We start from the raw sequence: 25,120 nt of genomic DNA on the forward strand, positions 1-25,120 counted from the left end.
ACAGTAGAAAGAGATGAACCTGTGTCAAATCTGTATTGAATTTGGCTTTACTCAATTCTATACAACCAGTTTCATTGCAGTGACACTTACTGGATACGACAGGAACTGCAGTCATAAAACGCTGTTTTCATGTTTGCGGCTATGAATAGCTTTATTAATCAGGTATATTAATACTTTGCACTTTGCTGATGAAATGGAATACTTTTTATGAACATTGTAATCACTTTATCTTAGCTTCACCATTATAGCCTTATTATAAACTTACTGTAGACTACAGTGATGCCTGCATGTCGCTGCTCGGCTTCTTCTGTCTGACCATATCTGCTCTGCACGGTCACTACTCTTGACCCCCCCCCCCCCCCCCCCCCCCCCCCCCCCCGGGCTGCTATCGACCAACCACCCCGTGTTTCCGACCCGTGTTCGGAGAGACGGTTCCGACTGGAACATTCACCAACATGTGACCCTCCGAGCTGCAGGGACCTACTTTAGAATTACTTTTGAATCAAACTTGAGATTTGACTTGGATGTTTGCAAAGGAAGAATTAACAGGAAACGTGTCAGTTAAAGAAGTAAATGTGTGAGAGGGAGAGTTTTCACTTATTTTAGTCAACACGGACAATCTTATATTTTATCAGGGAACATTTTATTGAAGTCAGATCTCATCTCACGACCCCTCGGATCTGTACCATGATCCCTTGTGGGGGTTTGAGGAAACACCTGCCACGATGTTTATGTCAAAACTCTTCATTACTCGGATTAAACATTAATTCTGACCATGGAAACAAAAATTTGACAGTAAAAGAAAAGAAAAAAAATCAGTGGATCAATCTGCTGCTGAAGACAGTGGGGTGACGCACATGAAGGGATATGAAAAATGTCCATTTGTATGTTTGTATTTTGCTCTTCTGTTTTGATGCCAAAGAGCAACGATTCCATCGGTGGAAGTTTGTCCCTGTCTGGCTGCCATGACGACCTTGATTATTTTTGTCAAAAACTTGTTTTATATCCGTGTTTTTGTTTAAAGGAGTTTCAAAAGTATCCAAATTCATTTAAACATGTCAGAAAATGAATGTTATCATATAAAGTTGATTGAAATCTGATCAGTGTTCAGCCAAACGTGCTGTAACGTCTCTGTAACCATGGCAGCAGGGTCACATGATGCTGTGATGTCATCAAAGAAAGGGGAGAGATCTTCACTCACACCCTCAGAGGGGGATGATAATATTATCTGCCAATTGTATTTGATGAAGAACTACACTTCCCACAATGCTTTGCTCCACAGTGCCGCTCACACTGATCATATTTACGTTCCGGTAGTTCTTCAACTCTTCCCTGGTCGATCCACCGCATCACGTGACCACTGGCTGCGTTGCTCACAACTACTTCCTAATAACCAACAGTATGACCAGTGACGACATGTCTGTGGAAGATGATAATAAAACAACTAATGGGAGAGGAACCTGTTTCTTTATTATGTCGCAGTGGAAATATCTGCAGCTGTTTTAAGAATATTTCTGCATTATTCTTTATAATTTTTTTCTTGTTGTCCACTGTTCTGTCTTTCTTGACCTCGACAGATTCACCGTGTTTCCAGAACTCCGTTGTTGGTGAGTTTTTGGGGAATTTGACCTGCAACAGGTTCACTCTGCAACAGTTTGATTAATTTAAAAATTTGTTGTAAATAACTTATAGAGGGATGTATTTCAGTAGTATTGAGATGCTTCAGTTTATATCCAGCTCATATTTTCATCACCAATACATCTGACAATGATTCTTCCACAGTAACAAATTATTATTGTTGATCATTATTCAGATTTCAGTGTGGATCCTTTTCCCCTGAAACAAACAATGAAAAACCTTGTAAAAATTTTGACTTCACTTTCATAGAAAGCAGAATTAGCAAATAATCACATATTCAAAGCGGGTGGCTGCGATTTTAGATTTGTTTAAAATATCAATTATCAATTCGAGTTCACAGCAATTGATTGAAATTTGATTGTTTTTTTTCATCTCATTGGCTTACTGTAAAATATTGTTTATATATATTTTTTTACATTTCAAGTTAAATAACTTTAAATGTGATTTGTTATTATTTTCCAACCACTGTAGAAATGACAAACATTTGTCTTTCGGAGTTCGTTTGACTTGATGTGGAGTTTAATGAATTAACTACCAGGCTTCCCAGCATGCATTGTTATGACGGACAAGTAACTTCCGGTTTATGTCATTGTTCTGCAGTTACCTACCTTTCCACTAGAGGGCAGTTGAGAGTTCGTCCTCGAGGAATTGTGAGTAAATGGAGCTAAACAAAAAAAATAAATAAATAGATGATGTACTACACTGACTTCTAGACAAAAATAAAAAAATTTTTTAATTTAGGCAAATATAATATCCATTGTTATTATAATATCATAATTAAATTGCGCAATAAAATACTAACATCCATTGAATTCAGGCCGTACCCCCAACAAACTTAACTTGCAGTTTTATAAAACTCTGGGAGCACTTTGTCTTTATCGTACTTACAATAGAAAGCACAATATTTCCTGCTGAAATATCACGTTGTGGAATTTATAAGTCATACAACAACACGTAAAAGAATATAAGTGGTTTCTGAAATCTTGTGATGTGTGAATTTGAAGTTGTAAATGTGTTGTGTTCTCTGGCCCTTGTTTTCATAACATAAAATGTAATTTTTTTTGCTTCCAACTTGGTTAATATTAAAAATCAGACTTCAATAAAAAAATATACATTATTAAAGTAATTTTGATTAAATGCTTTGACTTTGCTGCTTTGTTATTTTCAGCGTAGAGCTCATGTTTCCGATTCAGCTCTTTCACATGTGGAAGTGAAGCGGCTGAGTTCTGTAAGTGTGTGTTTTCTGAGGAGGAAACTAGTTGAGCAACTCCATTTGCTTTCTCAAACATTAGAAAGGCTCTGCCCTAACACACGCACGCACGCACGCTCGTACCTCCCATCACACTGTTGGACAGCAAACACACACACAGCAGTTAGTTTCCAACTGCTGACGAGAGGAGATGAGGCGAATTTAGAGGCACGGAATGCACAAGGCCGGACGAGCAGACAGCTGAGCGGGTCCGAGGGTCGTCATGTCCATCAGCGTGAATCTGAGGAGGATCTCCAACCTGCCGGGACGCTCCGACAGAAAAGTGGAACTCTGTTTCCGAGGTCGGTGACACACTCTGTCCTCTGTACACTTCTGGGACCTCTCACTGTCCCGTCCGTATACTTTTGTCTACTTTGGGTCTGCTGAGCTCCTGCTGGTTCGGGTCCCCCTCGTGTTCTCACGAAGGGAAAGTCACAATGCCACAGTTCACAGTTGTTTTGACGGTAGGGATCTTTCCAGCTTCGTGCCAACGTTGGCAGCAATGTGAGAAGTATTCAGATCCTTCACTCAAGCTAAAAGTAATCGAGCTGCAACGATTATTAGATGAAGTGTTTCAGTCAAATGACAGAAAATGAATTGGCAACTATTTCGATCATTGGATAATTGGAGTTTTTAAGATAAAGATATCAAAACGTTGCTGTTTTCGGCTCTTCAGATAAAAAGAATTAGATGGTTTCCTTTATCCTTTATGAATATCTGTGGGTTTTAGGACTGAAGGTCGACTGTTGAAAATGATATCAGACCCAACTCTAATTCCCTAAACATAAGCCTTTATCGGTCAATCAAAAACGAAACACGCAGATAAATGATTGCAGCACTGAAGAGTGTAAAAAAACCTCCACTGCAAGTTTAAGTCCTACGTAAAAAAAAATGAACTTAAGGAAAACTACAGACGTGTTAACATCCAGAAAGTCCATAAGGTATCAAAAGTAAAAGCTCCCTTTCTGAGTGTTGTATCATGAAATACATCAGTGGATTAGGATTAATATTATTGATGCACATTATTCACATGTAAGTAGCGTATCAATGATGCTGATTTGATCTACGTTACATCCTGTTAAGTAGTTTAAAAGATTGTTCACACAGGATAAAGAAGGAGGAACCATGGCTGTAGATCGGTTTCACCAGTTGAGTTGACGGCCATCACAGCCTGAAGCATCAGTCGCGTTGTCACGGTAACGCGTCTGTCGCTCTGTCTGTCCTCCAGGTTTCATCCAGAAGACCAGAGTCCTGCAGAGTGAGAACGTGGCCATCTTCAACGAGGTCAGTAAACCCCCGTCCGTCCGCTGTGATCATCACCTTCAACATCTTCAGTGCTATAACTGATGAAACATCTACGCTGACCTTCTGCAGGAGCTGCTGCTAGTTGCACACGAGCCAATAGTTTGGAGAACAGACTGTTTGTAAAAAGGGACGTAGTCACGCTATTCTCTGGAATCACCAGCAGAGGGCGACTCCGCCGGTTGGAGAGCATGACTCTGCTTCTCACTTGATTTGTAACGTCCGCAAACATTTTCCCTGAGGAGCTTGTGGTTCAATCTCTAGTTTCACGTCTTCTTCAATGCAGCACGATGTTCACTTTGTGAATGATGGAGTCAAATAGACGAGAAAGCACAGGATGCATTGGAGCGTGGATACGGCGTGATTGACAGCTCACAGCGGCAGTTCGTCACGGTGTGTTGCCTCTTGGTTTGGAGCCTGGAAAGATGGATCCTAACTTGTGAGAAACCCAGAACAGGGCCGGACAGCGACGACGTGTGTTCGGCTGTTGTTCGTCACATGTCCACTAGGTGTCGCTGGGATAAAACTGGGGCTTTGTTGAAGTGAATGTGGAAAACCCCAACTTCTCTTCACGATATAAACGTCAGAATATGTTCATACACATGTTGAGGAGACCAGTGAGCTTCTACTGAAGCAGGCGTGAGGACGACGAGCCGCTGAGATTTCAGATCACATGACCCTCATCAAGCTTGTGTGTGCGTGTGAAAGACAGCAGGAAGCTTATTTGTTTGCTTCAGATTTAAGGTATTTTAATGAGGCTGATAAAAAACTGTACCCCTCCTACAGAACACACACACACACACACCATGTGCAAAACCACTCCTTCAACACACACGCACCTATAGTCGATGTAATTCAACCTGCTTCACTCTGAGTCTATTAACCACCCTGCCACTAGACGAGCGGCAGTTTCTGTTGGTTGATCCACACTGAAATATCTCAACAACCATTGGACGTGTTCAGATCAAATTTGACACAAACATTCATGCTTCTCAGAGGACACGTCCCGCGTCTGTAGTCCCCTGAGGGAGGTGGGAGTTTTTGACCTCAACAGATATGGGATGGACTGCCTTGACATTTGGTACAGGCTTTTCATGGTCCCCAGAAGATATCAAGTTGCTAACGCTTGTTTAGCGCTACACGGTACATGGTAACCATTACAACAGCTGAACGTCATTGTGAAAACCTGTTCAGGTTATGCTGACATAGCTGCACAGTTGCAACCATTGGAGTCGCCCTCTGCTGGTGATTCCAGAGAATGCAGGCTTCAGGCACTTCCGCATTGACTTCATGTTCTAGACTTGGTGACCACGTCCATTTTCATATACAGTCTATGATCAGCTCGGTGATCAGGAGAGAATTTGCGTTTCTTCTGAAAAACCTTGATTGAATCGTTGATTTTTACAATTGCGGAACACCTTTTTCGACCCGAAGCCTCCGCACATTTCTTCACATCGCCACCTGTCTGTTGACGTGAACACTGCAGACAGGTGGGATGAGGTAAACACAGAGACACACGTGACGTGAACACAGCCGTGTGTTCGGAGTTTCCGTGCAGCTACTGAGTCAGGCTGTGTTTGCTCTACAGGTGTGACCCCATGTGTGTGTGCGTGTGTGTGTGTGTGTGTGTGTGTGTACGTGTGCGTGTGTGTGTGTGTGCGTGTGTGTGCGTGTGTGTGTGCGTGCGTGCGTGTGTGTGTGTGTGTGCGTGTGTGTGTGCGTGTGTGTGTACGTGTGCGTGTGCGTGTGTGCGTGTGTGCGTGTGCGCGTGTGTGCGTGTGTGTGTGTGCGTGTGCGTGTACCTAACCCTGGCACACTGTGATTAATGGTTGTTGGGGAAAATACCCACGGTGAAGACAGAAGCAGTGGAGGTTCGAGCACGTCACATAATCTCAAATACATATTGATCATCTTGCTTGAGCATGAGTTCACTGTTGACAACTCTTGAAATTGTAAGGTCCAGTTATTCAGCTATTTCCGGGTCTTACGACCTTATTCCGCGACTTTCTTCAGAGAATCCCTGGGGCTCCTTGACATGGCCCTACGAACTAACCACAGTCTTAAGAGTTCGCACTCCCCACAAACGATATAACACATTAACATCCCTGCTAGTTGACCTCTAAGACACACAGAGTGACACGTGAGCGTTTTACTGAAGATTTCATTATTCATTGACCTTTGAACTCCTGACACTTGGTAAATTGTGTAATTGGAGTTTTTAAATTGTGGCATGAATTAAGCAAATTTACACTGAAAATAACTTCTCTCTCTCTCTCTCTCTTTCTGTGTGTGTGTGTGTGTGTGTGTGTGTGTGTGTGTGTGTGTGTTTGCACACAGAATTTCCGTTGGCCTCATTATGGTAAAATGATCAAAGATGAAGTTTTGTCCATCAGTGTTTACAACTGCAGTAAAGTCTTCTCCAACAGGTAACACGCACACACACACACGCACACACACATGCAAACACGCAAACATTTTTAGTTTAACTGTTATGACAAGATGTTTTAATGTGTATGTATTTGTGTGTGTGTGTGTGTGTGTGTGTGTGTGTGTGTGTGTAGACTGCTCGGTAAGCTCGTCGTCAGTCTCCAGCATGTCATTACCTCGGGGAGGCTGTTGCTACGGGAACCGCTCACCGATGCCAATTACAGCCTGACTGATGTAAGGACACGTACACACAAATCAACCATCAGGTCGTGCGGCCGGTTTGTCCCCGACCTCTGACACCACGCAAAATACATGATGGAGTATTTTCTATAGGAGTTCAACCTAGGACACTCGTGATATGAAACTAATGACTAAAAGAATTACAAGTTTTCCCCTCTGGGGAACGTGTTAAGATTATAAAATGGTGAATGTCATTGTTTTAAAGACACTGGTGACTTTGGTTATGAAATGGGAAAAGAACGGTGGTCTCCTGCGTTAATGTAAAATGCAAGATGGATGCATGTTACACAAGTTCACTACATGTCATTGAACAATTAAAAGATTAATGGAGTCATTTTTTAAGGGAGGAAAGTCCAACACACACACACACACACACTCTGTGGTACAGAAAAAGAGATTTCTCTCTCTCTCTTCCTGTAGATCTATATAGAGCTGGATATTCACTATCATCCAGTCGAGGGATCTGCAGGAAAGTGGGACGGACTCGACTTCCTGAAGGCCGAAGACAAAGATGAGTAAGATGGTGACCACATTTCACCGGATGTTGTTCTCCGTACGTTAGCTGCTTTTTAACGTGAAAAAAGTGTCAAAATCGGAATCAAAATAGTCGATCTTAGTCTACTTCAGTCATGAGACATGGGGAAGGGCGAAGTTCAATCGAGTAGTTTAAAAAAATCTATACAGGCAGCGGGAGAATGTGAGTTTTAGTGTGTTGTATGTAATAAAAAAGAGGCAGCTCTGACCAGACAAAACAAATAATTCATGTAATTCCATTTCACACCTTGTTTTCTTCATCCTTTCTTCACCCTCAGATCAGCTCTGGTCATCAGGAATGATGGATTTGATGACCCAGAGAGGTGAGACGCGGCACGACTCACACGCCCACTTTTTATCAGCTTGACCGATGCTCACGATCTCATGATCTGTGAAAAGAGCTGAGTCCCTCTTCTAACACTCTCGCTCCCTCTCTCTCTCTCTGCCCTGTCAGTCAGAACACTTTAATTCGCCCGGATCAGCTGGAGCGGGAGGTTCGCCGTCTGGGGCGAAGCCTGCTCGGGACTGGCGATGAAGACGACGACTGCGACGATGATTATGATGAAGACCTGATGGACCTGGAGGCGTCCAACATTACCGTCACTCCTCTGCTGAGGTCCGGTCCCCTGGCTGACTGTTCACCTGTGTTTTTATCAACTCGCACTGAAAGTGATCCGCCTGTCAACAACCAGTGTGTCCGTGTGTGTGTGTGTGTCCGTGTGTGTGTGTGTGTGTCTGTGTAGTCGGTGCAGGCCGCTGTCCAGAAGCGTTGTTGCCGCGACACCCAGAGTGCAGAGCTTCCAGGTGAGCTCATCCATCCATCAGGCCCATGTTGGAATCACAGGCGCAGTTCGGCGGCCCAGACGACTAAGTGGCTGCAATTGATATTTTCATAATAATATGTATGTATCAGATGATGTGTATTGTGAGGTAACACCCCCCCCCCCCCCCCGACTGCTCTACCTCCTCATCACCAAACGGAAACTAGACTGAACATTTAGCAGCAAGAGAGCCAGATGTTTCCCTCAGGAGTGAATATGAGACCATATTTTTTCAAGCCTTCTGAAACATTAAGAAAGATAAATGGCTTGTGTAAATAACCAGCTGTTTGCTAACAAGTTCATACAAGGCCATAAAAAACTAAGAAGTTGATTATGTGTCAACACAACTCGTTGCCGTCGCTCCCTCGAGACCAAGAAGTCAAGTTTTGAACCTTTGGAAAATCACAACATGGTGAATGTGCTTTAATTTCCTTTGGCTGATATGGACCCTCGGCCTCCACCAGACACCAGGAGAGACACATTCATAAGCCTGTGTGTGTGTGTGTGTGTGCGTGTGCGTGCGTGTGTGTGCGTGCGTGTGTGTGTGTGTGTGTGTGTGTGCGTGTGTGTGTGTGTGTGTGTGTGCGTGTGTGCGTGCGTGTGTGTGCGTGCGTGTGTGTGTGTGTGCAGGTGAATGTAAACATCCTGGAGGCTCAGAAGCTGGTCGGCGTGAACATCAGTCCTGCAGTTTTCATCAGGGTTGGAGATCAGAAAAGACACACAGCGACGCAGAAATCCACCAACTGCCCCTTCTACAATGAGGTACAGTAGAATACAATAAAATACAATAAAATACAGTATAGTAACTTATTTGCTTACAGTATGTTCACCTCCTCTCCTCTTTCAGAACTTCCAGTTTGAGTTTCAGGAGGCTCCACAGATCCTCTTTGACAAAGTCATAGAGATTAAGGTCAGTTTACACTATCCTGCTTTTATTTTCCGTTTCTACTGCTGTTACCATGGTGACTGACCTGGGCGTTGGCCAAGCTGAACATCTGTGATGTCACCTCCTCTCAGGTGTTCCACAGGCGGACTCTGGCCTTCCTGATGACCCACATTGGGACATTTAAGATTGACATCTCCACCGTTTACAACCAGCCAGGTACAAGTACTGCCCACGTCCCAGAACTCTGAGTAAAATAATGCAGTACTCGCCGACCTCCGACCTCTCTGTGCCTCCAGACCACCGCTTCTACCAGAAGTGGGCTCCTCTCACTGACCCGGCAGACACCAGGTCAGGGATCAAGGGTTACGTCAAGGCCAGCCTCAGTGTGCTGATGAAGGGAGACGCCATGAGCATGGCGAGTCTGCTACCGACCTCCACGTCTGGAGCCAGCGAGGACATAGAAAAGTCAGTAATAATGCGCCATACATATCATAATGTACAGTTATATCAAGCATCATCTTCATTTTGATCACATCAAATTTCTCATAAACAAAATCTACAAAAAAACTAAATAAAAGAGGAATCCTAAAACGTGATGACAAATGTCATAAATCGTCATTATCAAATTAATACAGTTATGACCCTGACAAAAATGAGATCTGGACCACTATTGACCCCCATACCCCCAGCTCTGTGTATATTAAAGTGATTTAAGTTCATTGTCTCGCATGTTTTGGCCTAATGGGGACTTGTAAATGTAAATAAAAGAGGTTCAAGGATTGAGCCTTGGGGAACTCCAAATATGACGTTGGTTGAATACTGGGTTCTGATGGCGTTATTCTTGCAGGAACCTGCTGCTTCCTCGTGGTATGGCCTCCGAGCGTCCGTGGGCTCGTTTCCGTGTCCGTATCTACAGGGCCGAGGGTTTGCCCACCATGGACTCGGGTCTAATGGCCAAGATGTCAAAGGTCACTGACCGGACAGTCTTCATTGACCCTTACGTACAAGTGACCTTTGCAGGACAACAGGTACTTGGTATATTAAACCTGACAGATATAAGGCAAGATTCATATTAAAGTTTACAGAAATTAGACAACATTCATCATAAACTATAACCAAAATTCTAAATTAATTTGGGCTGAAAACAGTATGTTTTGCTCTCAACCTCAGTTAGAGACCAAGAACTCTTTCAGGAACTCAGGAACTTAACTTTCGACCAGAGGCACAAGGTCTAACTTCAGTTCCTGTTCAATACCTCGAGTTGCCAAAATGGCCCCTGCTCCAGGAAGTTTAAAGTTGTTTGCTTAGACTATAACTTTAGGATGAAACGTGAACATTTCTTGATGTTTAATACTTTAGAAGGCAAAGTTATGTTCTGATATCTGCTGCTCCTTGTCTTTTCATGTGTATTTGTATGTATCCAGGGGGAGACAACGGTCGCCAGTGTCACCAGCTGTCCAGTTTGGAACGAGGAGATCAACTTCATTGAACAGTTTCCTCCTCTGGCTCAACGAATCAGAGTCCAAATCCTTGATGATGCCAAGATGGGAGACATCGCCCTGGCAACACACTTTCTGGATCTGCAGCAGATTTCTGACCCCACCAGGAATGGTAGGACCAGTTTACCCCTGCTCAGAAATACAATATACATCTTTTTTTGTTCACTGTGAACCTTTATTTCTGATTTCCCTGGTTTTATATTTCATATTTGATAATTTCGTAAGATCAAACAGATTTATTTCCTCATCTGTTCCTGTTTGATTTGGAGTTGAGGGGAAAAATCATACAAAAAAGTATGAACCATACAAAAAATTGTATGGTTCTGGCTGCATTTTTTTGTGTGTAAATGCTGGTAAACTACTTTAATTGAATGGAATGTGTCTCTGCAGGCTTCAACCCTACCTGTGGTCCCTGTTGGGTCAACCTGTATGGTTCTCCGCAGAACTCCACCCTCGGAGACGTCCACCAGGTAAACCAAACTCCACGTTTTAAAGCAATAGTTCAAGATTTTGGGAAATGCAATAGCCTAATGCGTATTAGTCTGGGACCTCTAAGAACATTTTTGATTTCCAAGAGGCGTTACATTCCTTTTTTTCTTTCTTTCTTTTTATACTTTTAGACGGAACCAGTTTTTCCACCTGTGAGGGAAATATTTATATTTAGTGTGACACATTTTTTACAGTGTTTACCTTTATGTATCCAGGTTTGCTGACAATGTTTGTTGGAAGGATTAGCTCTCTGATATAAATTGTCTTCTGCTCTAAAAAAGGTCAATATTTGTTATCTGCAAAGAAACTCAGATGGACCGTACAAGACTGTGTTCTGTCTTCAGAAAACCAGTATGTCATAGGTGTGCAAGGCTGGACAATAAATGCCTTTTCTCCTGCAGTACATCTTGTCTTCTCACTCTGTCACCTGACACCTATATTCATATGCATATATACTGGCATTTATAACTTTTCTAGGAACAGTTACATAAGCTACCAGCTATGGCCTTACCGTTCTTTTTCATATGACTGTTAGCAAGAAAGCAATTGAAAGTATTTTCCAAAATGAAAACCCGTTGCTGTGCAGGATCAAATCAGACTCATCTTTCCCTCCAGGCTTTGAACCAGGGTCTTGGTGAAGGAATCTTTTATCGTGGTCGAATCCTCCTAGCCCTCTCCGTGGAGGTTTACACATCGCCATCCGGTGTCACAGCAGATATAGGCACAGCCGCTCTGGGAAAGGTACCATCTTCCTCCTTTTTTTCCATTCAGTTGGGCTCTATATGAACACTCATAACATCACAGACTCAGGATGTTATTATTTATGCACTCACATATCTGATAAAATCTTGTTTGACCTTAAGAAGACTCACCCGACGTCTTGTGGTCTCTTACATCACTGGCTCCCATTTGTGTGTCCTAAAGGTGAAGGGAACACTGGGGAAGCTGGGACTGAGGAGGAAGAGGAGCAGCAAGAAGAAGCAAAATGAAGGTTAGTCTGCTCAGGGCAATTAGGATAAATGAGTTTCTACCAAGGGTGGAGGGTTTAGTTTCTCTATCATCATTTCAAAATGTTGGTGGAGAATTATTATACGGATGTAAATATAGGATGACTCTGACTATATGACAAAACCGCTTCTCAAGTATTTATTTTTTAGAAATACTTTGATGACGAGACACACAGTCACTCTGGTCCTGGTGGGAGAGTTTCCCATTCTGTTAATCCAAGAAGAAAAATGTCTGATATTTTAGCTACTGCAGATTGAAATAATCCTTTGAGCAGAAACACCAATTGCTTGTTGTTGCCGTAGCATCCATAGCTGCCAGTGGACTGGTCAGTGAGTCTGGGGACGCAGGAGTTGAGGTGCCAGAGGTTGTTGCCGTGGAGACTGAGGAAATCCACCCACTCCCTGAGGTCAGTGCCCTCGCCACAAACTCCAGTTTGTGTTTATGAACATTTACTATCAAAGATTCCAGACGTCTTTCTCAACATCTATTTTGCGTACCTGCCTGAGAGTGTGACATCATGCAGATCTCAGATTTTTCTTCTTTTGTTTCGTCCTCAGGGTTTCCTGGGGGAGCGGGAGGACTTCCTGCTGTTCGCGTCTCTGTTTGAATTCACTATGATAGACCCGTCTGTAGGGACCAAACCATTGACCTTTGAACTCTCTATAGGTATGAAGTGAATACCCATACAGCTGCCAGTTATGGGTAGGCTTGGTTTTAGGAGATGTAGACAAGTTTTAAGTCATTGAAAGTTTGTGTTTGCCTGAAGTCAGATTCAGGACACTCCAGAGACACGTGGCTTCTCGGGGTCATGGATGTATAATAGGAAATGGATATCGAGCTCAAATATGGTGTCCACCGGGAAATGTATTCCCAGCATCAAACCTCTGAGCTTTACCAGCTATTCTGTTTCTCCCAGGGAATTATGGGAAAGTGGTATCGGTGAGGCGATCCAAGAAGAGCCAGAGCAGGGAGGAGCTGAGGAGGAGCAGAGAGGAGCTGAGGAGTAGCAGGGAGAATCTGAATGAGGACGAGCAGGGTCTGCTGGAGTCAGAGGAGGAGCTGGACAGAGAGGAGGTGCTGAGTCTCGAACCTGAGAACAGATCAGTGTCCGTTGCCATGAAACCCCAGCCCACAGAGTACGACAGGTAAATAACCCCCAGCCACATCCTCTGGTGTCTCCCAGAATATCCTATCTGTCTATCCAGTCTCTGCCTGTTTGCTATCTGCAAGGGAAATGGTTAGATCCTGTCTGAGTTCTCCAACCCTACCTCCTCTGCAGATGGCATGTCAGTAACGTTTAGAAGTTCCTCAAAGTATTCCCTTCAACAATATCTCCAGTGCCTCTTGTTCCTGAAATGTCAGACAGTTTGCCAGAACCTCTTTCAGGCAAATGCAAGTCCTTCTCCATGGCCTTCCTGAACTTCTCCCATATCTGAGCTTTTGCTTTTGTGGAAGCAAGTATATTCAATGTTCCAGACCAATTATGGAAGGCAACCTTCTGAGTAAGGGAGTTGAAGACATAATGGACCTAGGGGTCGGCCAAAGGAGGTTGGGTGTGTGTGTATGTCTGTGCACACTCCCAATGGTTAAGCCAATGCCTCGCGTGGTTTACCATGATATGGTAGTGATGGCTTGGTGGGGTAAGTACTGCACCAACACTACCCACTTCCTCTCTTTCTGTCTGCCTCTCAGATCATACCAGTGTCTTCCCCTCCAGCCCCCCTCTTTGAAACAGAAGCCCTGTCTGTTTGTGTGGAGTCAGTTTGAAGATCACAGCTTTCGTCTCCATCAGGCAAACTGGCTCAGCAAGATGGCCGACAGACTGGTAAGAGACAAATGATCTGTTTTAAACACACAAAGAAGAATGAAACGGTGTGTATTTGGCAATCCCAACAAACTGTGCTCACGTCTCGTCTTCTCTGCTCTCCCCGTGTAGGAGATTGGTCTTGATGAGGTTGAACGACTCCTGAGGAGGCCGAGGAGTAATGCGAAGGAGCGTTTGGTGGAGGTGTTGCTGGAGATGGTTGCCTCCTGCAAGTCGGTTCCCTCTTGAAAATTTGAATACAATTGCTTCAGTTAGATTTGATCAGTGATCTCACAGAATTCCTCCTTTGTATCCCCATGTCTTTATGTTTGTCTCTCTGCAGACAGTTTAATATTTTTGCAGAAAGGAGGTCTCAGTCCCGTCCCAACAACCTGGACCGATGTAGGAAGGAGTTTATCAAGAAGAATTTGGTGAGTCTGTTTTCAGCTGTCTCTCTCTCTCTTTGCTGCAGATTTTTGTACAGCCCCTCTGGAAATTATCGGAAAAATGTCTGGAATTTGGCACATCTCTGAAATCAGCTTTTCTAACTTCCAATCTATCACATTTTTAACTTAATGTCTGACTGTCGCTAGGTCCTGCTGGCCAGACAGGCAGTCAGGGCCAAGCGGAGGATCACTAGGCGGACGGCCAAACAGCGGTTGATGGATGCCAGGAAACTCCTGAAGAAACTCCGCCTTCTGGCTAAAGAGGTCAGACAGAGGTCAACATAGGTCACCATACAGACATCAAAGTTGCAGTATGTATTATGTCTGAGGTCTGAACTCCACCCCAACCCCCACTCCACACTCTCTCCAGCCCCAGAATACCATCCCTGATGCGTTTCTATGGTTACTGAGTGGAAGCAAGCGATTGGCTTATGTCAGGATCCCCGCCCACTCCATATTTTTCTCGTTGGTGGAGGAGCAGAAGGGGCGGGACTGTGGCCAAGTCACCACCTTGTATATGAAGGTATCTGAACTCATCAAGGACGCTCACTGTTCCATCTCAAAATCATTTTAGCACAATTCTGTTCCTGAAATCAACCAATGACACCCAGAGTTCTATCTGGATATTCTGTCCCTGAATCATTGATGCGAGCTGTTCACCAGACTTTTACTGTTCTGTCTCTAAACTGGTGCTTGCCACTCTGTCTCTAAAATCATCTATGACACTATTGCTGTTTGCCTGATGTTTCTCTTGCTCTTGCTAGTCTCCGGGAAGTTCAGCCAGCGAGATCTTTGCGAAGCTTGAGGTCTACCTGTGGCTCGGTCTGGCCAAGTACAGCAAAGTGGCCACCAACAGCTTGCCGGAAGAGTTCCTGCCAGTCTACGAGGAGGAGGAGGAGGAGCTGAGGAGGCTTGTCCCCGCTGGGAAGAGGACGCTTCCTGTGAGTCTGTCCTGCCAGGGTGAGTCAGCTGACCTCCTAATTTTTCCTCTCAACGGAGCAAACTCTTTGTAATGGTCAGGTGAAGGTACATCTTCTTCTGTGCAGACAGCAGGTTCTTCCAGCTACGATGTCACCTCTACCAGGGCCGTGGCCTGATGGCAGCTGACGACAACGGCCTGTCAGATCCCTTTGCCAAGGTCCTTTTCTCTACCCAGTGCCAGGTCACCAGGGTAGGTACAGTTGTCCCATTGGTGAAACGGTTCAGTTGTTGCTTGGCTATAGGGAAATCATGACCAGTAACCTGAGCATGACATGTGGAGATTTCCTCTTCAATGCACACATTTTATACTTATTCTCTGTGTTTGGGTTTTCGTGTGTGTGTGTTTGTTTTCAGATGTTGTCTGACACGCTCTCTCCAGCCTGGTGTGAGTGTTTGTTGTTCGACCAAGTCTTGCTGGAGGGAACGAGGGAGGAACTCGAACGAGACCCACCCCTCATCATCATTAACATCTTTGACTACGACTCGATGGTAACACTGACTTTCTTTTCCTTTTTCTTCTTCTTCTTATTATACATTCATTGAGGGAATGATGTCTCAGCCTCTGTGTGATTTTATGTGTTTTTAACAGGGCAGTCCGAAGCCACTGGGTCGGGCGTTTGCCGAGCCGGAGTTTAAACCTGTTGAGCAGTTCTACAAGAAGCCCAGCCTCCGCTTCTTTGACATCAACCTTGGTAGGGCCCCTGCCGGCGAGCTGTTGGCTGCCTTCGAACTCATCGAGCTGGACTACTCTGGGCTTGGAGAGGTGACACCTGTTAATCAGTCAACTATTAGACAAATTTTTTTGAAACAGAAATCTACGGCCACCCAAATTAGCTCAAAGTTGTTATAAGCTGCAACAGTCCATTAAAAAGATTCCAGATAGTGACCCAGAACATCTTCTTGCCCCTGCAGCCCTGCCTCCCCAGCAGCGTGGACCCTCAGGAATTGACCTACGTGGAGGAGCAGAAATATTACGCCATCCCAGAAGGAGTCCGACCTGTTCTGAAGACCTTCAGGATCGAGGTCTCACACAAACACCTGTGTTGCAGTTTGTGTTTAAGTGTTTATGGGACACAAGGCTTATAGGATGCTGCCCCCGTGTGTGTGTTCAGGTGCTGTTCTGGGGTCTGAGGGAGTTGAAGCGGGTGCAGCTCTTTGAGGTGGAGCGCCCCCTGGTGAGGGTGGAGTGTGCAGGACGACAGCTGGAGTCTGAAGAGATCGAGAGCTACAAGGTTCACCCCAACTTCAAAGAGCTGGTCCGCTACATTGACGTGGTCAGTTTCTATCATTTCCCTCTGACTAGTGGCTACCATGGTCACCACATCTGGTTTGAAGAAATACAGTCTTCTTGAACTTAATTAAAGACCAAGAAAAAAAACAAAAAACTGTCTGCATGTCTGGTCCAATCAGGAGCTGCCGGAGCAGGCCTACCTCCACCCTCCTCTGACACTGTTTGTGGTGGAACATCGAGCCTTCGGTCGACTCGCTCTGGTCGGGTCCCACGTGGTTCAGAGTCTCATGTACTACGCCCCGCCTGAGCTCGGGGGCAGGGAGGAGGAGGAAGAGGAGGAGCCTAAACAAAAAGGTAAGAGCTACCAAAGAAGTGTCGGAGGTAGTCATTTGTTCTGAATACATTTTTGTACAGACACATTTAGTTAACGTTGTGTAAAACTGTGACCAGACAGTTGTTGTCTGATCGTGTGATTGGGCTGAATTCCTCTAAGATTTAATTATGAATTTATTACATTTTCTTATATCATCCAAAGGTTTTTCCAGATTGATTTCACTTGGACTTGATCCATATCCCATCCGCTAACATGAAGGGGGCGGGGTTTATGAATAACAACACTCTAGTCGACCTGTCATGTCATACATCTTTATATACAGTAATTGATGACACACTGACTTGTTTTCATGGACATAGTTTCTTCTTCTTCTGCCAGCTTCTGTAGTGCGGAAGAATACAGCGAAGGTCAACTCTCTGACGTCGGTCAAGAAGATGGGACTCAGCACCCTGTCAATCAAACAGTCAAAGATTCCCATGAACACCATCAAGCTGGTATGTTAATCTGCTCATTGTCATATTAAAAACACACAAAAAAAACTGTACAGAGAAAATTTAAACCAGAGTGTTGTTGTCAGTATCCTCTGAAGAAGCTGATGAAGAAAAAGGAGGAGCTGGAGGAGGAGATGCCGGAGAAGGAGGAGTTGGACTGGTGGTCGAAGTACTACGCTTCACTGGATGAGATGGAGAGAAAGGTGAGACTCCGTTTGGTCCATCGCCTTTTTAATCCGCCTTCCTGCAATACTGAAATACCAACGTAGGCCGTTGAATAAAAGATTAAAGCGCAAATTCAGTAGCAAATAAGAAATAAGAATGAATAATACTAAAATCGACAAATATATAAAATGTTGTCTATGAATAAATAATAACAAATATGCAAATTGTTGAGTTTTGTGTTTGTCAGTTTGATATATTTTAATGGCCAATCTAGGGACCCAAGTTCCAGAAAATCATCACACAATTATGAAAATATGAGTTTTCAGAAAAAGACAGATCACTGCGTCAGAATCAAAGAAAGTTACAAGTTGAATTAGATTTTGTTTTTTTTACACAGAACATGTGTAAAAATAACTTATTTCAGCTTTACAGAAGAGAGCCATTGCTGTTATCATTCTTTTGTTCACCCAGCATGTCTCTTGATTGTCTGCAGGCTGCTAAAGAGGAGGAGGAGTCGGAGGAACAAGCAGATACAGGTACAGTTCATCTGTTTAGTTTCAGCCGTAATAATGTGTATTCTGCTTAATTTCCCTTTTTCACATGTTGTAGCCTTGTGATAAAACCATTTAAATTAAAACAATGGCAAGAAAAAAAGGATTTTTATTTTTACTTCATGTTAATAAAGGCTCATGTTTTCGTTCAGATGGAGCGAATCTGACCATGGCGAACATCGAAGAGGAGGAAGAGGATGAAACTGTGGTGATTGAGATCGAACCTCCAAAACGCAAGGCGATCGCCACATTGAAGGTGGGTGACATCGCCGTGACTGACAGTTTTTACAGACCGGTCTGCACTGACATCAGCAGCAGAAGGACCCTGAATCTGACCTGATCTGAAAGAGACCATAGCAAAGTCAGACCCAAATTAATTAGGCCCTATCCAAAAAAATGCTGACTCCAGTGCACCTGAATCCACTCCGGAGACCATCAGCGACACAGTTTGGACTAAGCCTGATTCCGGTCCCAGGTCAGGTCTTGGATTCTAATAATCCATAGATGCACAAAAAGAAAACCTGTTTAAGACAGAAACCTAATTTCCCAGAGACTGAATCATGACTCTCCCTCTGTGTGTGTTGCTCAGATGTATGGAGGCGACCTGGAGTCGGAGTTCAGTCAGTTTCAGGACTGGCTGCAGATCTTCCCGCTGTATAAAGGCCGGTCGTGCGCTGAAGACGAGGAGGATGACGATGAGGAGAGAGTAATGGGAAAATACAAGGTACAGTGGATGGAAAAGGGGGTTTGCCCATCCGTATGCCTGGTGCTCTGCTGACACGTGTTCGTCCTCCGATGCTCTCTCTCCTCTCCTCAGGGCTCCTTCCTGGTTTATCCGATCAATGCAGAGGACACGGAAGACACCAAGTGTCAGATCACAGAGGGAATCCCCAAAAATTCCCCCATCAAAGTCTTAGTCCGAGTCTACGTTGTCAAGGTGCTCGTCTTCCCGTCCATCCACAGCCTTTCTCTGTCTTACTTATATTCTTCCATAGACTTGCTTTACCCCGTTGTTGCATTCAAGACATCCGATGATGCTCGGACATCTGAGATGACCAAAATGCACATTCTCCCTTTGAAAACTGTGCATTCAGTTGCAATATGTGGAGTTTAAACCTGTCCCATACAGCTGTGTTCTACTGTGAGTTCTGATTTGTGTTCCTCTGCATCTCTTTGTGTCCAGGCCACCAGTCTGGCTCCCACCGACCCGAATGGTAAAGCTGACCCGTACCTGGTGATCAAAGTCGGACAGCAGAGTCTGGACACCAAAGATCGATACATCCCCAAACAGCTCAACCCCACGTTCGGAGAGTCAGTATCTGCTTGTACCAACCTGCGTCCGCCCGCCCGAACTCTGGAAACGTCTAACTGTCCGTCTGCGCGTCTGCACTTTGTCCTTCAGGGTGTTTGAACTCACCGTGTCCTTCCCACTGGAGACGGAGCTGGCCGTCACGGTGATGGACCACGATCTCGTGGGCTCCGACGACGTCATCGGCGAGACGCGGGTCGACCTGGAGAACCGGTTCTACAGCCGCCACAGAGCCTGCTGTGGTCTGGCTCTTCACTACGACACGTTAGTGCCAAAACTACATCACGTTGGTCTGTCCGGACATGTTACTCAACCCAGCTCAAGGCCGCACAAGGGAGGGAGGAGCACACATCGATCATCAAAACAGAAAACTAAAACGCAACAAAACCAAACCGGGTGGGAGCCAGGGGAGAGAGTGGGAGTGGCCGACTGCCCCCATCTCACATAGTCCTGGCAAAAGGGGGTCGGTTGGTTGCGGTTCGACAACTTCACGATCAGATGCCACCAAAAATTACACACTGTAGCTTTAAGAGAAACGATTGAGTCTGCCGACCTGATTTCCCCGGGCAGATCGTTCCAGAGGCTCGGGGCCTTGTCTGCCAATGTCCCTCTTAGTTTTCAACCGGGTTTCTGGGGCAGACAACAGGCCTCTGATCACGTCTCTTGATTTCTGTACAGTTTTCAGACGATCAGTAGGTTTTTGGCTCAGGTAAAGGTAAAGAGGCTGTTGGAGTCATCCGCATGGGATGAGACGAAGGCGTATAGGACGGTCACCGTGTTGTTTAATAGAGCGTATTTTTGTGAATATTTCTACGACTGATTGTACACGATCGTAAAAACTTTGTGGTGTGGGACTCAAAACTTAAATCACTGCAAAACCAGACGCAGATCCAGTTTATCTGAAGAAACATTTTTAGACATCCAGTTTTTAATTACTGTATGTGCGTCAACGATGGATAGAGGACCTCTTCTCTTTTGACGGTCACCTGTCAACCCGTCTGTTCCTCTGCATGTCTTTCTCTCTCAAGCGACGGCTACAATATGTGGCGGGACGCTAAGAAGCCGACCACCATCTTGGCTGAGCTCTGCCGGGAGAACAGCATCCCGTCTCCGGAGTACAGAGCGACCGAGGTCAAAGTCCTCAACAAGATCTTCAAAATCCCACCGGATGCAGTACCCGAAGGTGTAGGACAGAATATATCGTGTAACACGGCTAGTGTATCATTTATAAGAAGCAACACGGCTCTTTTGCTGCTAACACCAGTGACTGTGAACAGCTCTAACATTAATGTTGTCGTTGTCGTCAGCTCTGCTGAAGAAGAACCAGCCGTCCCCAGAGGAGAATGCAGAGATGGAGGAGCATGCGGCCCTGAGTGTGCTGCAGCGCTGGGGGGAGATGAGGGAGTTCCTCCCTGGTGCGCTCCCTCTGGTCGCGGAGCACGTGGAGATCCGCTCGCTGCTCAACCAGGACAAGCCTGGACTGCCGCAGGTGATCGCAATACAGCCAACAAACTATACAATATCAATCGCAACAAGAGTAATGGCAACACAATGCCTCTGGGATCACTGAACGTCATCAGCAGTGTGTGTGTGTGTGTGTGTGTGTGTGTGTGTGTGTGTGTGTGTGTGTGTGTGTGTGTGTGTGTGTGTGTGTGCGCACGTTGCAGGGTTACCTCCATATGTGGGTGGACATGTTCCCTAACGACGTCCCGGCCCCGCCCCCTGTCGACATCAAGCCCCGCCTACCCGAACAGTGAGTCAACACACAGTCGAGCGCGGCAGGAAAATAGTTTAAATTTGAACAGAAGGGAGAAATATGTCAACGTTGTTAACGTTGTTGTTTCTACATGGCGACAGGTACGAGCTCCGTGTTATCATCTGGAACACAGATGATGTTTTTCTGGACGATGTCAACCCGTTCACCGGCGACCCGTCGTCCGACATCTATGTCAAAGGGTTAGGTTCACACACACACACACACACACACACACACACACACACACACACACACACACACACACACAGAAAACATTTCTCTCACGAGTCTAAAAGCTATTCAGGTAAAACAATCGAGAGGAAAAGTTGATGGAATCGCAATTGACCGTTCAACTCAGAACCCCTCCTCCAGTCAAAGCACAGCCGCTGTAACGATGCACAAGTCGACTCTAACGTCTGGCTGACGAGCTCTCAACCTCCAGTGGTAACTGAGGCGAAGGAGCGTCTCATTTCACTGGATGGGGCTGTAAGTAAACGGTCAGCTCGGTGTGTCAATGTGTTCTCTGTGCAGATGGATAAAGGGGCTGGAGGGAAACAAACAGGAGACTGACGTCCACTTCAACTCTCTGACTGGAGAAGGAAACTTCAACTGGAGATTTCTTTTCCGCTTTGACTACCTTCCTACTGAGGTAGACACACACACACACACACACACACACACACACACACACACACAGTTGTGTTTCCATCACTTCAGAGGACATTTCATGGACTTACATTGACTTAACCTAAACCTAGGTCTAGTCCTAACCCTGAAACCAGGTCTCATCCCTATAACAACCCTTTGAAAGTGTCAGGACCAAAATGTCCCCACGCCAATGGTTTAGTACACATGCTCGGGCTGGTGATTTTTTTCCGACCAATTCCGACTAGGAAGGGCGCTCCAGTTGCAATTTTTCGACTGGAAGGTCTGTAATTCTGATGATCCGAGATTATAATGCAACGAGAAACACGACTTCCGAGTTCTGAGGTATAATGGAACGCAGGGACAAATTTGGCTCAACACGTGGACCTTGACATTAACTATAATATATATATATATATAATATATATAATGCATTTGAGCCTATAACTAATCATCAATTTACCTTTTAATTAATTTTTTCCAATTGTTTTTACAATAATTGGTCCCATTCCTGTTCCCCAGAGGATGAACTCAGTTTTTTTTTAATGATTTGTGATGTTTCCTGTAGCCTTACATTTTGCCTTAACATTTTTATCCACTGGTGAACATCTCAGGATAATCAAAATCATTGGAATGGAATGTGGCTGCACGGTGGTGTAGTGGTTAGCCCTTTCGCCTCACAGCAAGAAGGTTGTGGGTTCGAACCAACCAGGGCCTTTCTGTGTGGAGTTTGCATGTTCTCCCCGTGTGTGCGTGGGTTCTCTCTGGGTTCTCCGGCTTCCTCCCACAGTCCAGAGACATGCAGAATGGAGTTAATGTTAATTGGAGACTTTAAATTGACCGTAGGTGTGAATGTGAGAGTGAATGGTTGTTTGTCTCTGTATGTGGCCCTGTGATTGGCTGGCGACCTGTCCAGGGTGAATCTCGCCCAATGTCAGCTGGGATTGGCTCCAGCCCCCCTGCGACCCTTAAATGGATAAAGCGGTAGACGATGGATGGAATGGAATGTTTTTTTTGTTCTAACACTGTGTAATGACCACTGTGGCCACTAGGAGGAGGCAGGAGAATTGACCTGAAACAGTCAGTGTGTTTTACAGTCTGGTTGTTGGTAAGTGTAACATGTAGTGAATCTCTTATTCCTGCAGAAAGAGGTGGTCTATAAGAAGAAGGAGTCCTTCTTCTCCCTGGAGGAGTCAGAGTTTCGACAGCCGGCTGTTCTGACGCTGCAGGTGTGGGACTACGACCGCATCGCAGCCAACGACTTCCTGGGTGAGTTGACGTCATTCAGATCCTATCTCCTTAATTTACACATAATATACATTTTAGTAGGAAAAATCTGTTTCTGACCTTCTCCCTATTCTAATTTGTCAACACTCAACACTTCTTCCACATTAACATTTGTCCCTTTATATAATTTCTATTTTTAACATCCGCAATCTTGCTGTACTCAAAAATAAATAAATAAATAATAATAATAATAATGATAATAGCACCTTTCTTATGAAAGTTAAAAAGTGCTTCACAGAAGAATAAAACAACAATAAAATAAAATGAATGTTAAAAATTGAAAAAGAATACCATTAATCAAACCTCAGACCATAATATGTCCAAACATGGACCAATTTTTTTTTTTTTAAGTTTTGAACTTTTAAATGGAATATTTCAGAGCTGCTTTAATGTGGAGTTGTTTTAATGCTTTTTTCAGTCAAGGTTCAGGGGATAAAACAACTTTACCAAATCTGGTGTATACGCACATTACAAAGCAAATACTTTTGTTACAAACATACTCTTCCTCCCGCTCCTCCTCCTCCTCCTCGTCCTTCGCTCCTCCCCCTTCCAGGCTCCATAGAGCTGCGTCTCAACGACATGGTGCGGCCTGCGAAGTCGTCCGCTCAGTGCTCCATTGACATGGCCAAGGACCGGGCGAGCCCCCGGTTCTCCATCCTGCGCGCCAAGAAGATGAAGGGCTGGTGGCCGCTGACGCGCCTGAAGACGGCCGAGGACTTCGAGAGGGAGGAGAAGGAGAAGGAGGAGGAGGCCAGGAACAAGAAGAAGAAGAAGAAGGACAAGAAGAGCAAGGACCGGAGGAAAAAGCTGAAACAGGAGCACATCCAGTTCACCGACAGCAGCGGCAACACTTTCCTGTTGATGGTACAAGAAAAACTTCAACCTGACGCTAATGTAGCTAAACACTAAAGCTGATTCTGTCACAACTTGGTTGGTCAAAAGTGGGCTGCCACCTTAGTCTGACCTTTACATCTGTTTCATTAATATAAAAAATACATTGTCCATTATTTCAATAACCACTTTTCCTTTTTTTTATCAGTGTGCTGTACCAAAGTTGATACACATGTAAATTATATTACAAATTCAAATTGCAGTTTCTTAATACTTGACACTGAAACTGTGTGTGTGTGTGTGTGTGTGTGTGTGTGTGTGTGTGTGTGTGTGTGTGTGTGTGTGTGTGTGTGTGTGTGTGTGTGTGTGTGTGTGTGTGTGTGTGTGTGTGTGTGTGTGTGTGTGTGTGTGTGTGTGAAGGGGAAGGTCGAGGCAGAGCTACAGCTGGTGACATTGGAGCAGGCGGAAGCTAATCCTGTGGGACGGGCCCGCAAGGAGCCGGAGCCTCTGGACAAACCAAAGTAAAGACACACACACACACACACACACACACACGGACACACACACACACGGACACACAGTAACCCGTCTCCTGTCGTCTCCCCCATCCAGCCGACCCACCACCAGCTTCAACTGGTTCGTCAACCCAATGAAGACCTTCATCTTCCTCATCTGGAGGAAGTTCAAGAAGTTCATCATCGCCGTGGTCATCCTCGCCATCCTCGCCGTCTTCCTCGCCCTCCTCGTCTACACGCTGCCGCAGCAAATCTCCGCGCTCATCGTCAACGGATGAAAAGAAAGACCGTCTCAGGTTTCTGATCCTGATCTGAAGTCATCGTGACTCTAAACTGATTTCTGTGGAACTCAATCAGTGAAGCTCATGATTTAATATATTCAGCACCACATTATCACTGCTGAGAAATAATCCGGGTTCCGTGTTTTCTGTCAGACTCGTTCGTGATCAGAGGAAATCAGTTGGCAACTATTACTACGTATTAATATTCTGTCATTTAAATATTGTTCGACTGTAAAACTGTACGACGTACAGCACATATCTGAAATGATGAATCAGCACTTTCTCCTAAACTAAAACACAGCTCTGTTGTACACAAGTGTCATTTTTTTTTTGATTGAATATAGTTTTTATGTTGAAAGTAAGAAAGTAAGTGAAACAAAGAAAGAACATTTTGCACTGA

At 44.8% G+C, this 25,120-nt stretch overlaps 1 protein-coding gene across 2 annotated transcripts; it reads left to right on the forward strand.

Moving 5' to 3' along the window:
* The first annotated feature begins 352 nt into the window (after positions 1-352).
* On the forward strand, positions 353-25,120 carry fer1l4 (fer-1 like family member 4). 2 transcript variants are annotated; one of them, XM_035629999.2, is made up of 50 exons: positions 353-1,607; positions 2,239-3,189; positions 4,116-4,171; positions 6,527-6,615; positions 6,751-6,850; positions 7,277-7,371; positions 7,669-7,713; positions 7,845-8,006; positions 8,134-8,194; positions 8,842-8,973; positions 9,059-9,121; positions 9,229-9,313; positions 9,394-9,562; positions 9,945-10,125; positions 10,522-10,708; positions 10,987-11,066; positions 11,701-11,826; positions 12,010-12,076; positions 12,396-12,499; positions 12,651-12,759; positions 13,010-13,238; positions 13,786-13,918; positions 14,030-14,130; positions 14,241-14,328; positions 14,491-14,607; positions 14,714-14,866; positions 15,108-15,303; positions 15,390-15,514; positions 15,679-15,813; positions 15,914-16,087; positions 16,237-16,347; positions 16,437-16,598; positions 16,735-16,909; positions 17,268-17,383; positions 17,467-17,583; positions 18,039-18,081; positions 18,249-18,352; positions 18,686-18,820; positions 18,914-19,033; positions 19,280-19,407; positions 19,499-19,669; positions 20,434-20,588; positions 20,713-20,894; positions 21,073-21,158; positions 21,263-21,361; positions 21,693-21,810; positions 22,952-23,075; positions 23,647-23,957; positions 24,345-24,445; positions 24,537-25,120. In XM_035629999.2, the coding sequence occupies exons 2-50, from the start codon at positions 3,111-3,113 to the stop codon at positions 24,715-24,717; spliced, it is 6,180 nt and encodes a 2,059-aa protein (XP_035485892.2). In that variant the 5' UTR covers positions 353-1,607; positions 2,239-3,110; the 3' UTR covers positions 24,718-25,120. The 2 variants fall into 2 exon arrangements, with proteins under 2 accessions (XP_035485892.2, XP_047188557.1); XM_047332601.1 differs by having other exon boundaries at positions 353-3,189.

The sequence above is a fragment of the Scophthalmus maximus genome, chromosome 6 (assembly GCF_022379125.1).
Source record: "Scophthalmus maximus strain ysfricsl-2021 chromosome 6, ASM2237912v1, whole genome shotgun sequence".
Taxonomy (NCBI): domain Eukaryota; kingdom Metazoa; phylum Chordata; class Actinopteri; order Pleuronectiformes; family Scophthalmidae; genus Scophthalmus; species Scophthalmus maximus.